The sequence below is a fragment of the Heptranchias perlo genome, chromosome 1, assembly GCF_035084215.1.
Source record: "Heptranchias perlo isolate sHepPer1 chromosome 1, sHepPer1.hap1, whole genome shotgun sequence".
In the NCBI taxonomy this organism is placed as follows: domain Eukaryota; kingdom Metazoa; phylum Chordata; class Chondrichthyes; order Hexanchiformes; family Hexanchidae; genus Heptranchias; species Heptranchias perlo.
Window position 1 is genome coordinate 169,909,320 of NC_090325.1, and position 26,295 is coordinate 169,935,614.

Consider the following 26,295-nt stretch of genomic DNA (forward strand, 5'->3'; position numbering starts at 1 on the left):
TTCCTTTGATTATTTTTAATATTTGACCAAAAGAAGTGAGCTACTTCTTCTTTTGTTCTTTCTGAAAATCTCTCAAAATATAATGATCAAGACCCACAAAAATTTAGACCTCAAAATTATAGTTTATTTTAAGCAGCTAAATGCCTCTGCTAACGTAGCACAGGGAGGAAATTTATACAAACGTATTAAGCGTCTTTACACTGGTATTCCACCGTGTAATTTCAGAGACTTGGCTCAGTCTCATTGGAAATCTGTCCCCTGCCACTCCGTTGCACATGTTGCCGTACTATTTCCTAATTGTCCTTTTAAAATCAGAAACTTGTTGTCTACACATTATTACTTATTAATGGTATATAGGTAATTATTGGGAAGGACAGAAGTTTTGTTTAGTTGACAAGTATTTTAAAATACTATCCTACCTATTAAACATTAAACCCATAACTGTCTAAATTTGTACCGATAAAATGTTCAGTAACGCTGGCCTCAATGTGTATGGCTTTTGAGCAACTGAAATATTCCTTCCAGAATCCTTTGGCTGTTTTTTTAAGCTAACCCACAGAGGTCAGGTTCCTTAGACACATACTTGGTCTGTTTTGGTGCAACGTTTTCGTTGCTGTTTATAATATGCTATATATGACCTTGAGAAACAAAATATAAAACACAGGTCCTTTTTTCCCTCAAAGATTAATTACTTAAAACGTAAAAAAAAGACTCCAATCACACAGAACATAAAAATGGGAACAATTACTCCAGACCAAAGTGTGCACAAATATTCCCAGTTCTGAAGTCAACAAAGTAATGTGCTGGCTATCCATTCCAGAGGCAGAAATCTCACAAATGAAAAGTGGGACATCTGTTTCCACCCAATACCTCATGCATGCAGAATAATTCTGACATTGAAATGTTATTGGGAGTCAGACTGCCTGATAAAAGCAATGTTACACAGGGTATGTTTTAATTAAAATAGGAATGTAGCAGAGAAAGAACTTTATTTATAATTTGGTACAAACAGTGCATTTTTGTTGATGCGCAACACAAGTATTGGCATGATCACCAAGCTAAAAGTAAACAAAATTTTACAACTAAAGCACTGATGTTGTATAACAGGCAGGTATGTAACACACAAGATAAATACGGATGAGGAAGCCCATTCTTCCCAACTTACCTCACCCATCTAGAAAAACCTACAGTATCCCATCATAACTGTCTTTTAAATGATCAAGATTTTTGCCTGCAAGATCCGACCTAGAATTCCATTCTAATTGCTGATCAATCTTTGCAAGAGGGCATATTTGCTGATATCAGTGCTTTCACCTGTTTAAATATGTGTCCTCTTGTCCTGCTTTCATGGTTTTAGTTTGAAGCAGTGTTCTGAATTTATCTTTTCTACATTATTTTAATATCTTATATATCTCTCAGTCCCCTCTTTTCCAGGCTGAAAAACACAAGTTTCTGTAGTCTTTCCTCAGAAATCAGTCTGCCAATGCCAGGGATCGGCTTTGTGATGCTTCACTACACTACTTCCTAGTCTTGAATGTCTCCCTTGTGTCTTGGTGAGCTAAAGTGATAAAGTATTCATGGTATGGCCTGACTAAAGCAAGGTATATTTTCAACATGAAATCCTCTGACTTATACTCTACTGAGTCAGCAATATCATATGTGTCAGCCTAGAAAACTAGCAAAAGCTGACCAACAGCTTCAAAAAAAGCTAGCACTGCTCCCAAAAAGCCAACAACACAAAAAAACAGCTCTGAATATAAACCTATGACACATGAAGAAAAGGGAGGAAAATTTTCACAGGGTTCTCCTGAATTCTGCAGCCAGGAAATATTTATCTTATCTCAAAAAAGCAGCTGCAATCAATATCGAGGAAAATAAACCTTCACGTAAGACAACAGTCAGGCATGCCCCTGAATGTTCCTTTTGGGGAAAATAAGGGCCCCGGTTTTGACTGTGGGTGGGTTTTGGGCAGGTGGGTGATGAGATGAGTTGGAAACTCACCTGCTGCTGCAGAAATCAGGCCGAGGCTGTTTTAACTCCCGGGCCTAATTAACATGCCGACAGTTTTACATACTGATTTTGTGGGTCCTTAGCTGCTGCGGGAAGCAACTGCTAGCCTTTGGAAAATCAGGCAGCACGTGGCTGCCTGCCGGCATGCAGGTAGGTATGAGGGAGGGGATTCTGGGATGGTCTTGCGGTGGGGAGTGGCGGGGGGGGGAGTCAGGTAAGAAAGGCCTAAACTTTCTTTGTGGGACCCAGAGCCTCCTACTCCTCCTGATCCCACAAACAAAAGTAAAATACTTACCTTTCCCACTGATCCTCTTCTATCCCGGGTTGGCCTGGCAGGAAAGCCACAGAGGCTTCCCCAGTCAGACCTGAGTTAAATCTGCAGTCAGGTCCTGATGACATTATCGGCACCCAACATGCATATGTAAAGATGGACTTTGCCAGCTTTCGGCAGGTGTCCTTGCCGCCTGCTCGGGAGAACAGGTTAAAATCATGGATGGCATGATCCTGACAGCTCCAGAGTGGGTAAATAATTTGGGGCATTTTAACTGCCTACCCGCCTGGATTCTGCCAAGCAAGTAGGGTTAAAATCTCCCCCAAGTTGTTTTCAGAAGCTGCATTATAATAGCTTATTTGTTGTATATAACTTCTTTGGGGACAAAAACTAAATAAACTCATCCGTAACTGGGACCTTAAGAAACCAGCAGCTTATTTTAAATTTTGTTCCGTCAACTTTATGCACAAAAAACGAGAGAAAGTATCATATGATTGGTTCCACTCCCACCCTCCAACCTATCTGGTGCTGACAGGCTCCAGTTCCACCTTCCAAATGATCAAATTGGTTGACACTGGTAACTTCCAATGCCAGTGAAAAAAGTTGATATTTCTTGTAAAATGCTGACTCATAGGAGTAGATTTACAACTTGCCACCCAGGCGTAAAACTGGTGTTGCAGATTGGTCACTCCGTAGGTTGAAAAGCTGACTGTCAGCTTAAAAACCTGACGGTTGGCACGTATGAAGTGTAGTTCAGTATTCCATTCATTTTGTTGATTGCTGCTCCACAATGTCTGAACATGTTAAGCACCGATCAACTATCGCTCTTAGATCTCTCTCAACTTCACCCCTATCTAGTTTGACATAATTCATAGAGTGTGGAGGTGGCCCATTTTTTTTTTCTTCCAATATGCAGCATTTTACAGTTGTCCCTAATGAATTTCATCTGCCACTGTTCCTCCTGCTTACAGCTTTATCCACTAATTTTGTGGATTCTTAGCTTCCTCATCAGATTTTATTACCTCCTCCTACTTAATAATATCTGCAAATTTGACCAATTTGTGTTTAGTTTCTGAATCCAAGTCACTGAAGTAAATCAGAAACTTTGGAATCCCTTCATTACTTTATGTCCTCTTAGATGTGTATGTCTTTTAAAATTGCTACTAACCTAGTTCTAAAAGTTCTAAGTGCTGTATTGAAAAGTGTAGTTCCTCCTCAGAGACTGTTTGTCTGTACCACAGGCCCAGAAATCTTTCATCAAGAATTAATCAAATTAAAGCTTATGGTTGAAGGGGAAGGGAATTTTAAATGCTAAATCATTGATCAATATCCTAGCCACAAATGTTGTTTCCAACTGGTGTGCAAGGGAAGTGGGTGTTCACACAGTCCGTATGACACTTTAATCCCTTTGAATTGCAAGCATTATGCTGCCATTGCAGCATTTTCTGCCATTTATCCAGAGAAAGTCATTCCGCATTTGAACAGACAATACCTCGGTGATTCATTACATTGTCAAGCAGGAAAGGGGGACCTCACTCCCATTTATTATGTTAGTAAACGATTTGGCTGGCAATATGGTAACTTCCCCCGTGAATATCTCTCTCAGCCCTTCAGCTGATGAGAATGGATAACTCAAGGCTGGATGTCCTCAGTCATCCTACTATCCATTCCAACTTTCAGATCCATCATAAGGTGATTTAAGGAACACACTGCAAAAGGCTCCAACCAGATATCAACCTGGATATCAAAAGCAGGACCTCAAAGGTAGGAAGACTAAAGAGGCCACATACTGCTTGGATAATAAGAGTCTAAATAGGGTAGAGGAGCAAAGAGATCTCGGGGTACAGATACACAAATCACTAAAAGTAGCGACGCAGGTTAATAAGGCCATAAAAAAGGCAAACCAAGCATTAGGGTTAATTTCTAGAGCGATAGAATTGAAAAGCAGAGAAGTTATGTTAAACTTGTATAGAACCTTGGTTAGACCACAGTGCTGTGCACAGTTCTTGTCTCCATATTATAAAAAGGATATAGAGGCATTGGAGAAGGTGCAAAAAGGATTCACAAGGATGATACCAGAACTGAGAGGATATATTTATCAGGAAAGACTAGACAGGCTGGGGCTCATTTCTCTAGAAAAGAGATGCCTGAGGGGTGACCTGATAGAGGTCTTTACGATAATGGAAGGGATTGATAGGGTAGATGTAGAGAAAATGTTTCCACTTGTGAGGGCGTCCAAAACCAGCGGTCATCAATATAAGATAGTCACTAATAAATCCGATAGGGAATTCAGAAGAAACTTCTTTACCCAAGGAGTAGTTGAGGCAAATAGCATAGATGCATTTAAGGGGAAGCTAGATAAGCACATGAAGGAGAAAGGAATAGATGGGTATGCTGATAGGGGTAGAGGAAGTAGAGAGGGAGGAGGTTCGTGTGGAGCATAAACGCTGGCATAGACCAGTTGGGCCAAATGGCCTGTTTCTGTGCTGCAGACTCAATGTAACTCAACGTAAATGTAGTAATCTCTGGATTACTCCCAGTGCCACTCACTAATGAGTTTAGGAATAGTAGGATAAGTCATAGAGTCATAGAGTTATACAGCACGGATAGAGGCCCTTCGGCCCATCGTGTCCGCGCCGGCCATCAGCCCTGTCTACTCTAATCCCATATTCCAGCATTTGGTCCGTAGCCTTGTATGCTATGGCATTTCAAGTGCTCATCCAAATGCTTCTTGAATGTTGTGAGGGTTCCTGCCTCCACAACCCTTTCAGGCAGTGAGTTCCAGACTCCAACCACCCTCTGGGTGAAAAAGTTCTTTCTCAAATCCCCTCTAAACCTCCTGCCTTTTACCTTGAATCTATGTCCCCTTGTTATAGAACCCTCAACGAAGGGAAAAAGCTCCTTAGTATCCATCCTATCTGTGCCCCTCATAATTTTGTACACCTCAATCATGTCCCCCCTCAGCCTCCTCTGCTCCAAGGAAAACAAACCCAATCTTCCCAGTCTCTCTTCATAGCTGAAGCGCTCCAGCCCTGGTAACATCCTGGTGAATCTCCTCTGCACCTTCTCCAAAGCGATCACATCCTTCCTGTAGTGTGGCGACCAGAACTGCACACAGTACTCCAGCTGTGGCCTAACCAGTGTTTTATACAGCTCCATCATAACCTCCTTGCTCTTATATTCTATGCCTCGGCTAATAAAGGCAAGTATCCCATATGCCTTCTTTACCACCTTATCTACCTGTTCCGCCGCCTTCAGGGATCTGTGAACTTGCACACCAAGATCCCTCTGACCCTCTGTCTTGCCTAGGGTCCTCCCATTCATTGTGTATTCCCTTGCCTTGTTAGTCCCTCCAAAGTGCATCACCTCGCACTTTTCCGGGTTAAATTCCATTTGCCACTGTTCCGCCCATCTGACCAACCCATCTATATCGTCCTGCAGACTGAGGCTATCCTCCTCGCTATTTACCACCCTACCAATTTTTGTATCATCAGCGAACTTACTGATCATACCTTTTACATTCATATCCAAGTCATTAATGTAGACCACAAACAGCAAGGGACCCAGCACCGATCCCTGTGGTACCCCACTGGCCACAGGCTTCCAGTCACAAAAACAACCTTCGACCATCACCCTCTGCCTTCTGCCACTAAGCCAGTTTTGTATCCAAAGTGCCAAGGCACCCTGGATTCCATGGGCTCGTACCTTCTTGACCAGTCTCCTGTGGGGGACTTTATCGAAGGCCTTACTGAAATCCATGTATACCACATCCACTGCGTTACCCTCATCCACACGCCTAGTCACCCCCTCAAAAAATTCAATCAAATTAGTCAGACATGATCTTCCCTTGACAAAGCCATGTTGACTATCCCTGATTAATCCTTGCTTCTCCAAGTGGAGACTAATTTTGTCCTTCAGAATTTTTTCCAATAATTTTCCTACCACTGATGTTAGGCTCACTGGCCTGTAGTTCCCCGGTTTTTCCCTACTCCCCTTCTTGAATAATGGTATTACATTAGCGGTTCTCCAGTCCTCTGGCACATCCCCTGTGGCCAGAGAGGTTCTGAATATATGTGTCAGAGCCCCCGCAATCTCCTCCTTTGCCTCACACAGTAGCCTGGGATACATTTCGTCCGGGCCTGGGGATTTATCCATTTTTAGGCCTGCTAAAACCGCCAATACCTCCTCCCGCTCGATGTTAATATGTTCGAGTATATCACAGTGCCCCTGCCGTATTTCTATGTCTACATCGTCCTTCTCCATCGTGAAAACAGATGCAAAAAATTCATTTAGAACCCCTCCTACATCTGCCGGCTCCACACACAGATTGCCATTTTTGTCCCTAATGGGCCCTATTTTTTCCCTAGTCATCCTCTTACCCTTAATATACTTATAAAACATCTTAGGATTTTAAGATGGGTTAATGCGTGGTTTAAGGAACGGTGCAGGAGGGAGGGCTTCAGATTCCTGGAGCATTGGGACCAGTTCTGAAGCAGGAGGGAATCTGTTCAAGATGGATGAGTTGCACTTCAACAGAGCTGGGACCAATGTCCTCATAGGGAGGTTAACTAGTGCTGTGGGGGAGGGTTTAAACTAATTTGCCAGGTGAATGGACAACAGGATGAAACATTAGAGAGGAGATACAAGATGCACAGAGAACTCGGAGGGACAAATAGGAGGGATCAGAAAGGGGGCAAATGCGAGGCAGTCTAAGATGAGTTTGTGGGTAAATGCTCCTAGCCTGGTAAATAAGGTTGGTGAGCTGCAGGCTCAAGATGCCACATGGGACTATAACATAGTGACAATAACAGAGACCTGGCTCAAAGAAAGGGAGGATTGGATACTTAATATTCCTGGCTACAAAGTATTCAGGAAAGACAAGGAAGGAAAGAAAGGAGGGGGTGGGTGGCAGCATTGATCAAATAAACTATTATAGCATTGAAAAGGGGATGATGTAGTTGAGGTGTCAAAGACAGAATCTATTTGGTTAGAATTAAGGAACTATAAAGGAGCTATTATGCTACTAGGTGTATACTATAGACCACCAAACAGTGGAAAGGAGGTAGCGAAGCAAATTTGCAGGCAAATTACAGAAAGACGGAAGAACTATAAAGTAGTGATCATGGGGGACTTCAATTATCCCAATTTCGACTGGGACAGTAACCTTGCCCAGGTGGATTGGATTGATCAATGGGAGGCCTTCAAGGAGGAGATGGTTCGGGTACAGAATAGAACCATTCCCATGAGGTGGAAATGAAGGGCATCCAAAGCTAGAGCTCCCTGGATGACTAAAAAGATAGAGATTAAAATGAAACAGAAAAAGGAGGCTTATGACAAATGTAAGGTTCATAATACAGTAGAGAACCAAGCTGAATACAGAAAGTACAGAGGAGATCTAAAAAAGGAAATAAGAGGGGCAAAGAGAGAGAGGGTAACATAAAAGGGAACCCAAAAATCTTTTATAAACATGTAAGAGGGTAATCAAAGGAAGGGTGGGGCAGATTAGGGAAAAAAGGAGACCTTGTGGAGGCAGAGGGTATGGCTGAGGCACGAAATGAATACTTCGCATCCATCTTCACTAGAGAAGAGGATGCTGCCATTGTAGTAGTAAAGGAGGAGGTAGTAGCAATATTGGATAGGATAAAAATAGATAAAGGGAAGGTAATTAAAAGATTGGCGGTACTCGGTCCAGATGGGATGCATCCTAGATTACTGAGGGAAGTAAAGGTGGAAATTGCAAAGCCTCTGTCACAATCTTCCAATCCTTCTGAGATATGGGGATGGTGTAAAAGGGCTGGAGGATTGCAAACGTTACACCCCTGTTCAAAAAAGGAGAGAGGGATAAACCTGGTAATTACAGACCAATCAGCTTAACGTTGGTGTGAAGATGCCGGTGATGGACTGGGGTTGACAATTGTAAACAATTTTACAACACCAAGTTATAGTCCAACAATTTTATTTGAAATTTACAAGCTTTCGGAGGCTTCCTCCTTCCTCAGGTAAATATCAGGAACTCCTCGAAGCCTATGCATTTATAAATCACAGAACAATACATGGTGATTACAGATAGTCTTTGCAACTGCCCGTTGCCAAGGCAATCACAGTGTTCAGACAGAGAGGTGTTACCTACAGAGCCCCCGAGGAGCCCTGTAGGTAACACCTCTCTGTCTGAACACTGTGATTGCCTTGGCAACGGGCAGTTGCAAAGACTATCTGTAATCACCATGTATTGTTCTGTGATTTATAAATGCGTAGGCTTCGAGGAGTTCCTGATATTTACCTGAGGAAGGAGGAAGCCTAACGTTGGTGGTGGGGAAGCTTTTAGAGACAATAATCTGGGACAAAATTAAATGGCACTTGGAAAAGTATGGGCTAATAAATTAAAATCAGCACAGATTTGTTAAAGGAAAATCATGTTTGACTAAATTGATTGAGTTCTTTGATGAAGTAATGGAGAGGGTTGATGAGGGTAGTGTGGTTGATGTTGTGTATATGGACTTCCAAAAGGGATTTGATAAAGTACCACATAATAGATTTGTTAGCAAAATTAAAGCCCAAGGAATTAAAGGGACAGTGGTAGCAGGGATACAAAATTGGCTAGGAGACAGAAAGCAGAGAATAGTAGTGAAGGGTTGCTTTTCAGACTGGAGGGAAGTATACAGTAGAGTTCCCCAGGGGTCAGTATTAGGACCACTGCTCTTTTTGATATATATTAATGACCTGGACTTGGGTATAGAGAATATAATTTCAAAGTTTGCAGATGACACGAAATTCAGAAATGTAGTAAATAATGTGGAGGATAGTAACAAACTTCAAGAGGACATAGACAGACTGGTGAAATGGGCAGACACATGGCAGATGAAATTTAATGCAGAGAAGTGTGAAGTGATTCATTTTGGTAGGAAGAATGAGGAGAGGCAATATACACTAAATGGCACAATTTTGAAGGGAGTGCAGGAATAGAGAGACCTGGGGGTGTATGTACACAAATCTTTGAAGGTGGCAGGACAAGTTGAGAAGGCTGTTAAAAATACATATGGAATCCTGGGCTTTATTAATAGAGGCATAGAGTAAAAAAGCAAGGCAGTTAGGTCACAGCTGGAGTATTGTGTTCAATTCTGGGCACCACACTTTAGGAACAATGTCAAGGCCTTAGAGAAGATGCAGAAGAGATTTACTAGAATGATACCAGGGATGAGGGACTTTAGTTATGTGGAGAGACTGGAGAAGCTGGGGTTGTCCTCCTTAGAACTGAGAAGGTTAAGGGGAGATTTGATAGAGGTGTTCAAAATCATGAACAATTTTCATAGACAAAATAAGGAGAAACTGTTTCCAGTGGCAGAAGGGTTGGTAACCAGAGGACACAGATTTAAGGTGATTGGCAAAAGAACCTGAGGCGACATGAGGAAACATTTTTTTACGCAGCGAATTGTAATGATCTGGAATGCACTGCCTGAGAGGATGGTGGCAGGAGATTCAATAATCCCTTTCAAAAGGGAATTGGATAAAACTTGAAGGGAAAAAAATTTACAGGGCTATGGGGAAAGAGCAGGGGAATGGGACTAATTGGACAGCTCTTTCAAAGAGTCGGCACAAGCACGATGGACCGAATGTCCTCCTCCTGTGCTGTACCTATTATGATATTACTTGTATCCCCAGAGAACCTTTGCCTTTCTCTGTTCTAAATCTGTGACAGGAGGTACATCAACGGCTTCTCCTTTCCCTGGACATGAATATTTCTGTATATCTTTCTTCCCTTTCCCCGATCCTCTAGGTGCTGCAGGAGGCAATCGTAGACCAGACTAAACTCATTCCGATCCTCCTGTTTGTTTGAGCACAGTCAAAAGTCACAGTGGTACTGTATCACAGTGATCAAATAGCCATTCTTATTTGTAAAAATCCTTCAGTTAGTATCTGAAGATATCCAAAAAACGTAACTTGCATTTATTTAGCACCTATAATGCAGAAAAATGTTCCAAAGCACTCTACAAAGGCATAAGGAAAATTGGACGCCAGACAAGAAAGATTAGGCTTGGTCGAAGATATGTGTTTTAAAGAGGGTCTGAAAAGAGAAGACAGAGGTGTAGAGGTGGAAGATTTTCAGTGGAAATTCCAGCGTATGGGGCCCATGTGGCTAAAAGCATGGCTGTTAATAGAGAGGGGATGCAGAAGAGGTCGGAATCAGAGGAATGGAAGTTTTGGAGATGTTATAGGGCTGGAGGAATTTACATGGTGAGATCATGGTGGAATTTAAATATGAGGATGAGAATTTTTAAAACTGAGCTGTTGGGTGACTGGAAGCCAATGTAGGTCAATGAGGACAGAAATGGTGAGTGAGTGAGACTTAATGGGGTTGAGGGTGTTTTTTGTGAGGAAGAAGTGATAACGGCAGTTTTGAAAGGGAGGATAACAATGTCCAAGGACGGGAAGCCATTTACAATTTCAGTTAGCATGGGCCCAGGAAGGGAGGTTGGGTAGTCTCAAATTTAGTGGGAATGGGTTCGAGGAAGCAGGAGGTCAACATCACGGATGAGATGAGCTTGGAGAGGGCATAGGGGGGAGATATGGGGGACACAAGAGAGAAACAGAAGATCAGGGCTAGCAAGAAGACTGGGGGAAGTTTAGGCTTGGTGGACAAGGGGAAGGGGGGAATCAGCAGAGGCAATTAGACCTGATGATGGATGGCTAAGCCAGTTGTGCACCAGTTGCAGTCAAGTTTGCGCCCCTTCTGATAGGCTTCAATACTTTCTTTTTTCTAATACTTTCCAATTTATATCTTTGCTGAGGTTTGCAGGTACATTACCAGGCCTAGGAGAGGTACAAACAGTAAGCCAATACATCCTTTACAACTTTGGTTTACTATTGCCTCATTTGGGCATTGAACCACCTTCAACAACTCCAACAAATATCTGGTAAGATTGCTTAAGGCAGTTTTAAGTGCCAATATTTTCCATGAAAGTTTGAATGGCACAGCACAGGTCCGAAGGATAGGTAACAATTGCATGTGAGAGACGCGACTAATCCAGATTAATCACGGTGTGGCAAAAATGAATTTTTGCTTATGTTTAATTTTTAACTTGTGTTTTGTATTGCTAGAAGCAGCATGTTAGGGGTTAACACCCAGGGTCAACAGAAAGCCGTCTCAAGCTAGACAGTTTGGCAAGGTTTTCTACAAGGCATGAGATTTCAAGGCTGGTAAATTGATTATCTAAATTGCTATTGTTTAATTAACCAAAGCCATTATAGTGAATCAAAAACATCTTTGCCATTGACAAAGATTGCCTACATTCCATATTGATGAATGGTTGTTTGATTTAATTTACTTATGAGAAATGTAGCCATCTACCTCTTTTGTTTCAGGATATCTCTGGGGAGAGATCAAAGAATGGGCCTTGCCTGAGTTAGTGGCTTTGATTGATAGCTCTGTTTGGTGCCAGAACAGGGTCTTTGATTGGTTGGAGTCCTCTTTGAAGGACAGATCAGTGATTAGAGATCTCCTATTACAGAATTATATTGGGCATTGAGGGTCAATCTACAGCCAATTAGGCTTGTAGCCAGTGGCCAAAGAACTATTTGTGTTTTAATTGTTTCAGTGGTGTTCATCCAGAGATTTAGGCTAAATTGAGATAACAGTATAAAAAATTTTGTTTAAAGTCAATGTTTAGAAAGAAAACAAGTGGCATATTTACTATTGTTTGTATCAAAGAGGGTAGAGAAATATATATTTCACTGCATTATCATGTTTACTTTATTCATCTGTCTTACATAAATAAAACCATTGTTCGTTCAAAAGCCTATTCTTGGTCTATTATATATGGTTATCCAGTACACTTTTCAAAGACACAGGATTTATATAGCTGCTTTCCAGTAATTTGTGTACAGTGTAAGAGCTCTCTGCTATGATTCATGGGCCTTGCTCACATTTACCTGGATATTGGACAGAAAAAGACGCACTCCAGATCATAGGGGATGTCAGGTGAATCCAAGAAAATATTTAATAATACTTAAAGGTGACACACATTCTATTTATTTCCATGATTATTTAAGACACCAAGAAAAAACCAAAGGGATATCATCTTTTGTGAACAAGACCTTTCTGAAAGTAGAAAGCCCACAATCCTAAACTAGTTTACCTTCAGTTCTGCTCACTGCTGAATATTGAAAGTTAATTCGCATGAATGCGTTCATTATAACAGGTTTCTCGATACTTGAAATGTTGGTCTTAAGGCTTGGAAATGACTAGTCACATGCATAGAATAAACTACATAGAATAAGTAACATAATAATATATATGTAAATATAATGTATGTACACCTATATATAAGACAGGAGGCAGATTAAAAGAGAAAATGTACTGGGAGTACCAACAAGCAAATTCTAAAATATGACCCAACAACCTTGCTACAGGAATTAATCATTAAGTGTGTTTCAATTTCTGCATATAATCTTTCATCCAGCTTACTTGGTAGTATTCCCGCAATGAATTTCTGGAACTTGGCAAACTCCGATATTATCAGTGTGGCCAAAACTATTCATCCTTAAACCTTATCATGATCATATTCAAGGCAGGTAGGTCCAGCTTTACAGATTTGATATAGGTGGAGTCACTTTTCATTCTTTCATATTTGGTAGATATATTCCACATAAGAGACTTATGGCATAGATAATGGGACCTGTAATTAAGAGGAACGTGGTCACATGGATAAAGAGATGTTTGGAGGGCAGAAAACAAGATAGAAGTAAAAAGTTGTTTCTCTGACTGGAAAGGTGTGGTGAGTAGTATTCTATGAGGTCTCTTATTTATTCTATACATAAATGATTTGGATTTAGGAATTAAAAAAACAATATCAGCATTTGCTTATGACATCAAATTGGAGATGTATGGCAAATTGTAATGGGGGTTATGAAAGATTGCAGGAGGACATAGGCTAGCAGGATGGGCAGATAGATGGCAGATGCAGTTCAACAGTGAGAAATAAATTTTGGAAATAAGAATAGGGAAAAGGAATGCATCTTAAATGGTAAGATTTTAAATAGAGTAGATGAGCAGAAGGACCTTGGTCATTAAAGGTAGCAGCACAAGTAGGTAAGGCCATAAAAAAGGCAAATGGAATCCTTTGTTTTGTATTTAGAGGCTGTCACATTTCGAGATTTCTGACCAAATGTTTAAAATGCTATTGAGTTAAACTGAGCTCAAGAGGTTAAATTCACATTAAATTCACAGGACAGCAGGACTGGAAGATTTAGATTCAGATTCAGATGAGGTTTCTGAACCAGCATGCTTCAGACAATGAAAGAGGTTTATGTAATGAAGTTAAGAATTTAGGGTTTTTTTGCAGTAGAGCTGAGAAGGTTAAAGGTAGCCCTGACTAAAGTCTTCAAGATTATGAAGAATTATGGAGTGAGCCATGCCTTGCAACTTTAGGATAAACAAATGCAAACAGCTATATAATATTTTCTCAGGACAGGGTGCAGCTTAAAATGGCCTACTCCCGTTCTATGTTCCTAAAAGGAAATTAGGTAGTTATGTAGATTTACATAGAAATTATAGCACAGAAAAAGGCCGTTCGGCCCAACCAGTCCGTGTTGTTTATCCTTCACACGAACAGTATCCTAATCCCATGTGTCAGCCTTTTTCCATATCTTTTTACTGCCCTTTCCTTCAACCACCTATCTAACATTTTCTTAAATGTTGACATAGTCTATGCTTTGACCACTAACTCCAGTCCTCTAATCCACAGTCCCACAACCCTCTATGTAAAAGAGATTCTCCTGCTCTCTGGCCCACATATCTTACATTTAATCTTGTGTCTGTGTTCACTTGTTCTAAACACCTCAATCACTGGAAACAGTTTGTTTATATCTACTCTGTTCCATTCCTTCTCAATTTTAAACATCTCTATCAAATCACCCCTTAAATTCCTCTGTTGTAATGACAACAAGCTCCAATTTTTGAAGTCTTCGTATTTGTGTTCCCTTCTGCCAGGTGACATTTTATTGACTGCGCTGTACCCTCTCTATTGCCTCAATATCCTTCCTATGGTATGGAACCCAAAACCCCTGAATAAAAAAGAGGAATATTAAAAGATATAGCTCGAGAGACATAGACTTAGATGGCTCATATCCAGAAACCAGCCCCACACATTTGATTGGCCCAATGTCCTCTTTCTTTGCTGTAACCTTCTATGATTCTGTAAAATAAATTGGACTCGAGTTGGGACAATCTCTTTACCGTGTGTGGAGCCTCCTGTCACCAGAAGGGGGCGGCTCCCTTCACCATCCCCAGATTCCCACTTCCACAAATAGGTGTAATATTCCAGCAGAGTATTTTCCCATATTAATCCAAGTACATTGCTATACAGACCTGTGCTTGTCAAGGATTTAGGACAGTACTCCAGCTACATTCTGCCGTGTGAATATATTATAAGTCTGTTTGCATTCATTTATCCTAAAGTTGCATGGTGCGGCTGACTTCTCGAGTGTGTTTGCAGAGCAATGAATAGGTGTGGACAGGGGCACTTGGAGATAGTGAATGACACTGGTCACACACATGGAGCTGGACTGTGACTGCAGGAGGAGGAGGAGCCGGCCCGAGTATTCAGTGCCCTAATCCGTGGGTGCACACCTATGACAAGTTCAGTTCCAGACATGGTGGCGGCTCCTCGTCCTTCGTCTCAGCTCAGTCTCGGTCCCGGGCAGCAAGAGCCCCCGAGAGCCCCGAGCGGCGGCAAAGCGCAACTTGCTGGCGGAGCTCAAGGACTGGGACATGGGCACTGGGAACACACGGTCCCTGCTTTGGTAACGGGGTGAGTGGTGCATCGCATTTCTCTTTTTTTCACTTGATTTTCTTCTCCTTCGTTTATCCCTCTTCATCTCCCTATTCGTTTCCTCTTTTTCCCCGTCTCTGTTTATTTTGTTTTTTCCTCTTTTACTTTATTTTTGCTTTCTCGTCGGCACCGCGACTAGACGTTGTCCTCTGTTAATGTATGTACATGTGTCATTCGTGTAGTTAATGATAAAGCGTTACTGTTGCATTTGGAAAAAAAACATAAGTCGATTATTACCAAATTTTCTTTATAAATAAACCAGGTCAATCTAAAGCTTTTAATGAAAAAAGTGCAATTTCAAGGGAGTAAGACCAGAATTAAAACAATTTCCCCGTAAGCTTTTGCATTCATTAATGTATAATTATTAATTGCAATAATTAATATTTGAATTATTGTAAGAATTGCATGATAAGTTATTAATATTATTACAAGAATGCAGCCTGTTACTTTTTTCCTGTAGAAATCTGACAGAACTGCAGAAGCTGGTAGAGATGGAAGATGTAGAGGTTCTGTGTCAGTACGATAAGAAAGGACACACTCTTGTGCACTGGGCAGCACTCACTGGATCCACATCGCTCCTCAGATACTTGGTAGATTTAAGGCTTCCTGTAAATCTGCCCAGCCGCTCTGAACCGGCACAGCGACCTATTCACTGGGCAGCGGTCAATGGACACATCACTATCATAGACATCCTGCTGCAAGCTGGGGTTTCACTGGATGAGCGGGATCAGAGAGGATGCACTCCTTTGATAATAGCTTCACAATACGGACACATTGCTCTCTGTTGCTACCTGATGGGGAAAGGAGCCAGACTGCAAGTCTGTGACAGCGAAGGCGACAATGCATTGCACTGGGCAGCATTTAAAGGTGAGGTGTAACAATTTTTTCTGGGATATATATGGGTGCCAATGTTGAGGTTTTCCTTATGAAAAAGCTCGCCTTGTACTCTGGAAAGAAACTAATGTATACCAGACTTAGTGAGAGTCTGATGATCAACAGCTAAATTATCTGTTATTAATAATTTTAGAAATCTCCATTAACTAAGAGCAATGAATGGTCAATCAGATAGCAGTATTGGTGCTATCTGCAGGGATCTGGGCTAGATTTTCTGCCCATTCATAGTCAATAGGCAGTAATCTATCATTGTGTGTCTAAACATGATCAGTTAGCTCTGGATCTGTCTACCATTTCCTCTACATTTTATATTATAGCCTAATCTTTTTGCATCCATTTAGATGTATTCTTCTCTATTTGATTTTAGCTTAAAAATAAGACCTGGAATATATGATACGTGAATGTATTTCCTTTGGAGATTAAGTAGCTTCTTGCACGGGTTATCTTGTAAAGAACAGGTACCATAAGTCTATGCTTGAATCTATGCACCTATTATGACTTAAGAACATATAAAGCTGGATTGGTGACACATGGCAAGTTGTTCACTGTTGCATAGACCAGGAGGGCAGGTTTCAGATCAGAGGAGAGTGTATGAGAATAGATTTAATAACATAAAAGGGAACTCAAAAATCTTTTATAAACATATAAATAGTAAAATGGGTGTCAAAGGAAGGGTGGGGCTGATTAGGGACCAAAAAAGATCTTCTTGTGGAGGCAGAGGGCATGGCTAAATGAATACTTTGCATCTGTCTTCAATAAAGAAGAGGATGCTGCCAATGTCACAGTAAAGGAGGAGGTAGTAGAGAAATTGGATGATAAAAATAGATAAAGAGGAGGTTCTTAAAAGGTTGGCAGTGCTCAAAGTAGAAAAGTCACCTGGTCCAGATAGGATGCATTGTACGTTGCTGTGGGAAGTAAGGGTGGAGATAGCGGAGGCTCTGGCCACAATCTTCCAATCCCCCTTAAATATGGGAGGACTGGCGGATTGCAATTGGAACATTCCTGTTCAAAAAAGGGGAGAGGGATAAACCTGGTAACCACAGACCAGCCAGCCTAACATGAGGAAACTTTTCGAGACAAAAATCTGAGACAAGGTGGGGAAACTTTCAGCAACAATAATCCAAGACAAAATTAATTGTCACTTGGAAAAATATGGGTTAATAAATGACAGCCAGCAGAGATTTGTTAAAGGCAAACCATGTTTCACTAACTTGTTTGAGTTATTTAATGAAGTAATGGAGAGGGTTGATGAGGGTAGTGTGTTTGATATTGTGTATATGGACTTTCAAAAGGCAATTGATAAATTACCACATAATAGACTTGTTAGCAAAATTGAAGGATTAAAGGGGCAGTGGCAGCATGGATACGAAATTGGCTGAGGGGCAGAAAGCAGAGAGTAGTGGTGAACATTTGTTTTTCAGACTGGAGGGAAGTATGCTGTGGTGTCCCCCAGGGGTCAGTATTCGGACCACTGCTCTTTTTGATATATATTAATGACCTGGACTTTGGTACACAGGGCATAATTTAAAAGTTTGCAGATGACACAAAACTCGGAAATATAGTAAGCAGTGAGGAGGATAATAAAAGACTTCAGGAGGACATACTCAGACTGATGAAATGGGCGGACACATGGCAGATGCAATTGTACGCAGAGAACTGTGAAGTGATGCGTTTTGATAGGAAGAATGAGGAGAGGTAATATAAACTAAATGGTATAATTTTAAAGGTGTGCAAGAACATAGAAACCTGGGGGTAAACGTACACAAATCTTTGAAGGTGGCAGGACAAGTTAAGAAGGCTGTTAAAAAAGCATACTGTAACCTGGGCTTTATAAACAGAGTCATAGAGATGTGCTAAATCTTTATAAATCACTGGTCAGGCCTCAGCTGGAGTATTGTATCCACTTCTGGGCACCACACTTTAGGAAGGATGTCATGGCCTTAGAGAGGGTACAGAGGAGATTTACTAGAATGGTACCAGAAACACGGGACTTCAGTACGTGGAGAAACTAGAGAAGCTGGGGTTGTTCTCCTTAGAGCAGAGAAGGTTAAGGGGAGATTTAATAGAGGTGTTCAAAATCATAAAGGGTTTTGATAGAATAAATAAGGAGAGGCTGTTTCCAGTGGCAGAGGGGTCAGTAACCAGAGGACACAGGCAAAAGAACCAGAGGCGAGATGAGATTTTTTTTATGCTGCGAGTTGTAATGATCTGCAATGCACTGCCTGAAAGGGTGATGGAAGCAGATTCAATAATAACTTTCAAAAGGGAATTGGATAAATACTTGAAGGAGAAATATTTGCAGCGCTATGGGGAAAGAGCAGGGGAATGGGACTAATTGAATAGCTCTTTCAAAGAGCCGGCGCAGGCACGATGGGCCAAATGACCTTCTTCTGTACTGTATCGTTCCAAGGTTCTATGATCTTCTGCTGACATTCAGGTCTGGGCTTCCCCTGGATCATGAGCAGGGTGTCAGATAATGAGGAGGTAGAATGACTGTTCTTACTACACCCAGCGCTCCTGACAATGAAAGGTCAACTAAGGGCAGGAAGCATAGTTGGAGAAAGAAGGGATAAAAATACAGGATTATTTTCAAAATGTAAATGGCCCAATTGCATAACCCGTTGGAGCACCAAGATCCAAAGCCAGGAGTGGGTTCAATCTATCATTTCATCAACTTTACAAATTAACTGTCCTAATGCTTCCTCTCAAAGGAGGGGAAAATGATCACTAGACTACTCTTGTGCACTTCAAAGTTGCCAGGCCAAGAATGGCATTGACTGCAAGGGCCTGTTAGCAAGTCTCTCGCGTACCTTTTCAACAGGGGGTGTGAGTCTTGGGAAGAAAACTGGGTAGAAACTATAGAGCAAAGTGTCCAAAATACAGCCTATGGGCCAAAAGTGACCCACAGGTTCTGTCAACAGAACCCAGGGAACTCAGTTGCACTTATGTCGCTTACACATTGGTTTGACCTGTTTGAATTTTGTGTGTCCAGAAAGATACGTTTTTAGTCTCATTGTGTTATTGGTGGATAAATCTTCAATAAAGACATTAAGATTTATTAGTATCAGCAGCTTAAGATATATGTAAATATATGGGAAGATGGATTTAAACTGCATATGTACATCACAAAGCTACATAGTGTATAAATAAGTGATCCATGAGACAAACAGCCTGTACTGGAAGATAATAGCTCATCTGAAAAAAACAAAGAAAAGTAAAAAGTCCACAAAGCCTCTTTCCAACTGCAAATTTTGCTAGTTTTTAGAGACTTGGTAAAATATCTCTTGTTAACCATGCGTCAGAAACTTCCTTGTTTGGTTGTAATACAGTTTATTAACAAGTATTGTGTCTTGCCTAGTGTAAATGTATTATTTTTGTCTGAAGCTTCTTCTCACACATTTACTACTTGGACACTAACCAGGCCACAGTGCTGTACAGGGCTTGGGGAAGCGACTGCTAAAAAAAAGTGCTGATGTGTTTTTGTTTGCAAACAATATCTAATTTACACAAAATTTTAATTTAAGCAGTACTTCTTGAATTTACGGCCATCTATAATACTTGTATAAACCATGCCATGAGTATATTTATACTACACAATGCACAGTGTTAATTATTTGTCTTTCAAAATCACAGGATAGAACCCATCAAAATGACTGAATTTCAACTAAGAACCTCAGTACTGTATTGGGTCCCATAATAGAAAATATTTTTTGCATATTGTCCTTTAAAATATCAAATCTGGATTTAATTCAACCCAGACTAATAGGATGAAAGTTTCATCCTTTTGCTAGCTGTGAAGGTTCTATATTAAATTAGTTTACGCATCTTAGACTGCAATTACACTGCAGCTGTAGCGTAGGTGCAAAGTGAAACTACTTCACACCAATGCTCCAATTATAATACAAATGAAACCTTAGTCTACTTTCTGTTATATGGAGGCACACAGTATAGAAGCACCCACAGTTTGGCACAAATTAGCAATAATTTAGCAGTCTTGTATAGAGAAACATAAGGATGGCTTGTATGGGGAATTGAAAAGAATTCACACTGTATATTAGTGGATCCTCTTCTGAAATTAGAGCTGAGTCACATTGATGATCCAGAGTAGAGAGAATTTTACTCAGCTTAGTTAGATGAAGTAGCTGACCCACAAGTGCTTGATGTTGACACTAGAGCCTAGAATTTCTGCTCCTGGCCACTCATTCCACCCATATAAATCAGGTGGCTAGGAGTATAAAATGGGCAGGAGTTCAGTTCCACAAAACTGTCCACTTTGTGTTGAGGTGTAGTTTCCAGGTTGCACAGGGACCAGCAGTGTCAGAAGTGCTCACCTTGAATGGGCGGAAACTTCAAATAAATATTAATTTTGGGGCAGGGGCAGCCTGCCCCAAACTTTCTGGAATGCAAGACCTCGGGTATAAATCGTGCCCATGTGCAATAGCTGTCCAAGGTTGCTAGGCAGCGGTAAGTATACAGAAGGCCACAGAAAGGAGACAGCAGTGTTAAGCTAAATGTAGTTCATTCATTTCTTAACCATTTTTCTTTTGTTTTTCCTGGTGGCACTTAGGTTCTTTGTGCCAGTTGTATTTTTATTTTACTTTCAGCACTTCTTCTGACACCAATAATTATCCCAATGGGAATTCCCCTATCTGAAGTGTTTGGAGTAAGAAGGGGAGAAGAAGGACCAATCAAGGAATGCTAAGTAGGTCAGGCTGCATGAGTGGTGCTCTACATCCACCCATCAGTATCCACACAACCACATCTGCAGAGGTGAACATGCACTGCTTTGGCAGCGATTATTCTGTTCAAAGAAAGTTGAGACAGCATACCCGCTGCCACCAATAAGATATGTGAATGCCTGACTAACTACTTTTGGATACTTCCTGAGAAGCACATCAAGCACAGAACGTCATGCTTTCAATCATGTTGCAAGAAACAAGGCATGCCAGGGCAATCAATAGCTAGTATACCTTGATTGGCTATACCCACCAACATGCCATCATTCACGTCTTCGGTGTCTCTTAATGACCATGTGGTACTGTCTTCACAGGCACCGGGTCAGCAGAGAGCCAGCTGCAGACTTGTGCCATCTGCTGCAAGGACACCTGCTGCTATCATGTAGCACAGGACTGGTACAACCATTGACACTAACAGGCAGCTATGCCCTGAAATTTGGCTGCACCTCCTAGGCATGCTGTAATTCATACCTATGGAGATGGTAAATGGAGTTACACAGAGGGCAACTTTCTTTGCCACCACCTCATGCAGCACCTCCTCCACTTCAGCAGCCATCAGACAAAGGGTCAGGTGCAACACTTTCCTACAGACTCATGCCTCCATCTTGGTTTGGCTTTCCCTTCATTTTTATTTGTCACATCTTAGTCCAGTATCCCTTATTTACTTGGAGTTTTCCATTCCCTGCACTCATCCAAATCTGGACCTGAAGCAATAAAAATGAGCTAACCTAGGGAGAATTGAATGCTTACAGCACACCTCCCTTTGAATCTATTTGCAACCCACCACTAGCCTTTCGGGTTTACACTGCGCCATTAGCAGTAAATCTAGGCTTGGATGACAAAAGTGGAAAATGTTTCATTCTCACCACTGACATCTCTCACCTTGATAAGCATATGTATTTACAGAAAAAAGTTTAGAAAAACATTTTTAGATGTCCCAAAGGTACAGCAATTAATGGAGAGATACACCTCTGAGTCAGAAGGTCCTGGGTTCAAACCCCACTCCGGGACGGGTAAATAATCTCAGCTGACACTCCAGTGCAATACTGAGGGAGTGCTGCACTGTCATGGGTGCTATCTTTTGGATGTGTCAAACCGAGGTCCCTCACAGGTGGACATAAAAGATCCCATGGCACTATCTAGAAGAAGAGCAGGGGAGTTCTTCCAGTGTCCTGGCCAACATTTATCCCTCAACCAGCATCTCTAAAACAGATAATCTGGTCATTTTCACGTTGCTGTTTGTGGGACCTTACTGTGGACAAATTGGCTGCTACATTTTGTACATTGCAATTTCAAAATACTTCATTGGCTGTAAAGCACTTTGGGACGGCCTAAGGTCATGAAAGGCGCTATATAAATGCAAGACTTTCTTTTACAGTATAAGGAAAGTAGGTGGAGGATAAGAAAATATTTATAACAAAGATGTCCTCAAGTATTAGGGTATCATTATATATACACACAAAAATACATTTAAAATATTGGTAAGTCCGAGAGTGGGGATCAGACCTGCAACCTTCCACTTCCTGATATTTAATTGTTCTTCACAAGCGTCCTAAATAATTATGGATGAGGAAGGACATTGAGTACATCTTAGTTCATCCTGCCTCAAAGACCCTTGAATTCCCCCACTGTAGCATCTAATTGGTTCTTAGAGGCTTTTCACCTCCAATATTTTATCTGGGAGTCTGCCCATTTGTTGATCACACTTTGTATGAAGAAGAACTTCCTGATATCAGTCCTAAATTTGAACTTGTGTCCCTTTGTCCTACACACACAATTTAATTTAGAGTAATTTTCCAGATTCACTTTTTCCAGGCCACTTACTATTATTTAATTGTGTTCTCTCATCTCTTGGGCGCCTCCTTTCAAGGTTGAAAAAGTATAAGTTTCTCCAGTCTTTCCCAGTAACTCAGACCTCTAAAACTAGAGATCAGCCCTGTGGCCCTTCCCTGCACTGCCTCCAGAATCTGACTGTTATCCTTCTGTCTTGGCGACCAGAACTGGACACAGTAGTCACAATGTGGTTTTAAATGTCTAGATCTTAATTCAAGCAGAGTTTTAGCTGCCCTCCCTCAAATTTACTGTGTTGCCAAAGAAAATATTTTACCATCTATGTGAGTCTCACAGATGTGGGTTATCCTTTGTGGTTCTTTCTTGTGCCTCCCAATGGAAGTATTTTGCAGCAGTTATCACAACCCTCACTTTACTGAGCTGCCATCAATTCCACTTTTTCTCTTCTCATTGATTATTTTCTCTTCCACTCTCATTTATCTTTACTGGTGCTCCATCTCATTTGCTCATTTCCATTCCAGTTTCTATATCTGGAGACACCTAATTTAAACAGAAGAGCTTCTGGTTTCAGACTGAACTCCAGATTGCAGTACCAAGTGTCCCACTGGACACCACAGAAATCTTACACTAGATAACTATAAACAACTAGTATTTTAAAAACAAAGTACCAGGACGGGTTGTATAAACAAAATACATGTCAGTGAATGATATGAAACAGATCACATGACATGTCTAATGTAACTCACTTGTTGCCATAGCATTGGTGAATTATGCTGCCCTGTACCACTTTATGGTTTATTTTACACAAACTGTTACTGCCAAGTATGTTCCCTACTTATTATTAAAGGAATTAAACATTGAGTTTGTGTTTAAGGTTGACATTCAGCACTATCAAGGTTCTTTGGTGGCACAACAGAAGTTGTACAGCTTTTGACAGTGCTGTAAGCTATTTACCATAAACTCTGTGACTATCGAGGGGAAAGCCGCTTATGTTACTTTCGTTAATTTTGTACGGCTTTTGACTTAGTGCCTCATAGACCCCTCATGAAGAAGCAGAAAGTTATGAAAGCACACAACCGAATATTGGATTTTATCCAGGATGTATGCTGCAGCTCCAAGTTTTGTGCAAGGGTAGAACTCCTTTAGATTCAAAAGAAGTGAGTCAAGGCTTTCCACTATCACCCATCCTATTTGATATCTTAATCAGTGAAGAATTGTTAGAGACCGTCTTTGAGTGTCTGTTATGGGCTTTCCTAAAAGAATTGCAGTGATTCTTTCATAGATGATATTTTGTTATTAGCAGTCTCAACTGGGATTCTAGTGCACTCTACTTACCATCTGGAATAATCAGCTAACAATTGGGTCATTTTACTGGGTGCTGCCAAGTGCGTTATTATGGCTTTGCACAGCTCATCAGGGCACCTCAAAGATTTTGATTTGAAGATGTAAGGGGTATCTGTCTCAATTGTTCAGTCATGTTAGTACCTGTGGGTTCTGGTGAATGTTAACTTTAGCTAGGACACTGTTCTTTGGGACAGTAGCTAGAAGAGACGAAGAGTGCTTTGGTCTTTCTCATTTTTCTTCAGTGACAGCAAAGTCCCATTGCATGATAAGCTTGTGGTCTGTAAACAGTTCTCCTTCATGATTCAGAACTCTGAAGCATGCAACAGAAGGGCTTCCTCCGTGCGAGCTCCAGGACCAAGCTATGAGGTGGATTTGTGGTAAAAAGAATTATTATTTGAGGGGGGGGAAGGCTCCAGCCTTTACCAACCTATCACTCAGCACCCTGGAAGAGGAGTTAACCTAACAGCAGACACATTTCTTTATCAAAGTTCCTTGCACGAGAAGCTAGATTAAGCAGTTGATGATGAGTAAGCCTAGTACACGACATTGGACATGAAAGCCTAGAACATCAAGGTGGAGGGCACATCACATGCTTTTCCGCATAGTCCTTCCACCAAGCAAAGTGCAAATGTCCATCAGATAGCTGATTCTGAGGATGTAAAGTGTTACCTGGAGGCCAGGTATCAGAAAAATGCACTTTATGTCCGAGGTTCAATCCCTACCTTGAATGGGTTGCTTTAAGCAAGGAGTTGCTGCTGAAGTTGCGCACGTCCAATTAATGGACCACCATTCAGTGAGGTATGGTATGTGTCTATACTGTGGTCAGGAGGATGGTGGCAATGCACTCTCACGTTATATGGTGAGTCGTGCTGCTCACTATGCCATTTGTGAGAAGATAATGGTTTCTGCTATCTGTTGAGCGGAGGCTTCAATCTACTTGCTTGTCCGACAATAAGTAAAATAGTGCAGATGCTGAAAATCTGAAATAAAAAGAGAACATGCTTGAAACACTCAGCAGATCAGACAGTATCGTGGAGAGAGGAAGGTAGGGTTAATGTTTCAGATCGATGACCTTTCTTCAGAACCTGGTTGACAGTTGTTTGATGAACAACTACTGACTATCCTCTTTTGGGAGAGGGGGCAAACGGGGTATCTTTGAGATCAAGTCAGCTCCAATATGACATGTCTGGCAATGGAAGATTGGGACGTCATCATCCTTTCATGGCAGACTGGACAATCCAATACTTGAGGCAGACAGGCCTGACCTACTTCAGGGCACTACAGGTAATTGACCAGCCTTTCTGACTCATCAATAGGAATTGGGTATACAGGCTTGTCACAGGGGACTGACATTCTTCCCACTTAGCTCCAGAAAATCCTGCAAGCTAAAGCTGGACAAGCAGCAGGAAGTTTACCAGTGCTCTGTACTCTGTAAGTTTATGTGGATTTAAATGGTTAAGCTCTACCATTACTCCACATACTTTGGGGTCCCTAAGCCTCAGTTGTTCTCAAGTTGCATCTAAGCTCACACTTGACTTGGAAAAATGGATTGTATCCCTTTGGAGAGAGAGAGAGTACATTCCATATCAGGCAAACAGAAACTCTACCTGGGTGGATTTCTTGGTAGTTTGGTTTGGAGAATCTTAAGAATGGTGATGGGTTTATGCATGCGTCATGCCTAGCTGATCATGTTACCTCGTTCTAGTCTTAATATCTTTTGTTTTACAGTTGTCTTTTAAATTCTAACCTTGTCTCATATAATTATGTTTTTTTTCAAATAATATGATAGAGAATAAAATAGACAATATTTTAATCAAGAGCTTGTATGTTCCAATGCATTGATATATAACGATATAACATGTACAATGCGATTTATCCCTCTGTGCTTTCTCAAAATGATACCCTTGAGATCCACACGTTCATGTGTCAGACGATATAAATTAGTTTCCTGTAATGTTTGTACTTAACTGATATCAAGCTTTTTAATGGCTGGCTACTTTGGATCAGCATCCGGGAAGAAGAATTCTGATCCCACCAAATGGATGCAAGCTTTCGCTATCCCGGTTGTGAGTGATGTAAAATGAGTGCAATCTGAGGGCTTTCGCTGCTTAAAATGTTAGATTCCTATGATGGTGCACTGCAGTGTTAGCAAGGAATATCTCTTCAAACGTTAAGGGAATTTTCAATAAATTATAAATGTGTTCAAGGGGAAAATTACTCGTCCTTTCCTATAAACTATCTTTCCCCTTCAAGTATCGCTGTATTACACATTAATTAGTGCTATTTTTCAGTCCCAGGCACGCTATTTCTTACCAGTGAATGATAAAATTGCATGTACATGTTAAAATAACACTTCCAGTGCCCTCCACATAAATCGTTGTGACCACTAAAAGGCACCACAAGAGTATTCCCCTCGTGAAGC

The 26,295-nt window shown here is 41.1% G+C and overlaps 1 protein-coding gene across 1 annotated transcript in view; it reads left to right on the forward strand.

Annotated features, from left to right (window-relative positions):
- Positions 1-14,763: 14,763 nt before the first annotated feature.
- The window catches only part of LOC137302084 (uncharacterized), a 115,301-nt gene continuing 103,769 nt past the window's right edge, over positions 14,764-26,295 (forward strand). The window contains exons 1-2 of the mRNA XM_067971792.1: positions 14,764-15,087; positions 15,569-15,975. Coding sequence (XP_067827893.1) covers positions 14,909-15,087; positions 15,569-15,975 — 586 coding nt within the window. The 5' untranslated portion in view covers positions 14,764-14,908. The remainder of the gene's footprint in view (positions 15,088-15,568; positions 15,976-26,295) is intronic.